Raw genomic sequence first — 1,953 nt, forward strand, 5'->3', positions numbered from 1 at the left:
ATGGACAGGGAGTCCTGGTGTGCTGCGATTCATGGGGTCGCAAAGAGTCGGACACGACTGAGCGACTGAGCTGAACTGAACTGAAGCCAGCGGCCTGGTGGGGTGGGGCAGAGGTGGGGGGAGGTGGTTCTCCAGGGTCTCACCTATGCCCAGAGGCTGGGCCTGCTCGCACTGGTCCAGCAGAGCCGGGATGGGGTTGGAGGGCACCGTCTCCCTGGCATTGATGACTTCCACCATCCCTGGGGTTGGGCAGGGCGTTCGGGGTGTCAGGGGCGCCCCGGAGGCTGCCAGGCCTCGCCGCACACCACGACAGCCCAGGTGGGGCTCTGGGCCTCTGTGCTAACTCCTGGAATGGGCTCAGCAGGGTGGGCATGGCGAGATCCAGTAAGGGGCGGGGCGAGGCCTTGAACGGGCGTGGCGGACAGAGCCCATCCTCCCCACGGGGGGTCCCGAGAGGACTCACCTGTGGTGGCGTTGTAGATAGTGAAGATGACTCCTCCACCCAGGCCCATGCTCTGGGGGTTGACGACCCCGGTGCAGACCAGAGCCGCGATGGCAGCGTCCACGGGCGAGCCGCGCTGCTGGAGGATGGCTCTGGGGAGACCGGGCGCTGACTAAGCAGCCAGGCTCCTCGGCCCCTGCCTTCCCCCCACACCCGGGCTTGCTCTGCCAGCCTTCACTGGGGAGTGGGCACAGCTGGGTGGCCTGCCGACTGCCACCACACCCCAGGTTAGTTCAGAGACCACACCAGGCTGCCCCCTCAGGTCCAGCGGCTCGCAGACTCACTGCACTCCACAGGTTGCAAATTGCGATGTCCTTTACACTGCCCCTGGCCACATACAAGGTTCTTCTCAGTTTACAAAGTGCTCCTGCGGCTGTCCTCCCTGGTCCTCCCAGCGGCTGGGCCTGCGCCCTCCACCCCTCTCTGCAGCCCGGGCTCCTGGGTGGAACGTGGGGACCCTGGGAAGACCCCATCCTCCCTAGATTCCTCAGACATGAAGTGGAACAATGATGCCTCCCCTGGGGACCCTGCGTGGCATTTCCAAGTGGTCACAGAGCTAGGAGTTGCCGCCGACCCTCAGGTCTCCCTAGAGGGTCTCCCAGAGAACCCAGTGCTTGCAGGGTGGAAGGAGGGAGACGTGGTGAGTGGAGAAGGGACAGGAGGCAGCAGCAATGGCGGCACAGTGAGGGGAGGGCCCTGGAGGAGTCGCCCCGTCCTTCAGCAGCTGGGGCAGCTCCGGGCTCCCCCCCATCTCTCGGACTTCTGAGAACAGCAGCAGGAAGTGGAGTCACAGCTTGACAAGGACAGAAATCAGTTGGGAAGAAAACCACATCCACTTCCTGGCCAGTGGGGGCTGCAGAGCACAGACCCTCTGCAAAGGCTTGGGGGCGCAGGGTGAGCCGGGCCTCCCCGCAGGCCCCGCCCCTGGGGGCCGCGTCCTCTCAGTGGTTCTGAGGCTGAAGCCCGACCTCTTTACTCATGTATTCATGTGCTGGGGCTTAACTGCAGCACAGCAGGACGCTGCTCGGTTGTCACATGTGAACCTTTGTTGCGGCCTGTGAGATCTAGTTCCCTGAGCAGGGATCGAACCCTGACCCCTGCACTGGGAGCACAGAGCCTCAGCCACCGGACCAGCAGGGAAGTCTCCTGACTTGTTTTTGTTTAGTCACTCAGTCATGTGACACTCTTTGTGACCCCATAGACTGTAGCCCGCCAAGCTCCTCCGTCCTTGGGATTTTCCAGGCGTAAATACTGGAGTGGGTTGCCATTTCCTCCTCCAGGGGATCTTCCCGAACCAGGGATCAAACCCGGGTCTTCTGTATTGCAGGCAGATCCTTTACTGCTAAGCCAGCAGGGCCCAACTTGTTTGCATCTTTGCAAATATGGGTTCAGGGTGGGGGGGTGGCACAGCGCTTCTCGGGGGGGTCATTCCCCTCCTGGCCCCTGGGACC

General features: G+C 62.8%; 1 protein-coding gene across 1 annotated transcript in view; it reads right to left on the reverse strand.

Moving 5' to 3' along the window:
- The window catches only part of LOC104982734 (gamma-glutamyltransferase 5-like), a gene marked incomplete at both ends in the record, with an annotated part of 6,787 nt that overhangs the window by 3,633 nt on the left and 1,201 nt on the right, over positions 1-1,953 (reverse strand). Inside the window, 2 exon segments of the mRNA XM_010832144.1 lie at positions 79-239; positions 464-594. Coding sequence (XP_010830446.1) covers positions 79-239; positions 464-594 — 292 coding nt within the window.

The sequence above is a fragment of the Bison bison genome, unplaced genomic scaffold (genome assembly GCF_000754665.1).
Source record: "Bison bison bison isolate TAMUID 2011002044 unplaced genomic scaffold, Bison_UMD1.0 scf7180017860425, whole genome shotgun sequence".
NCBI lineage: Eukaryota > Metazoa > Chordata > Mammalia > Artiodactyla > Bovidae > Bison > Bison bison.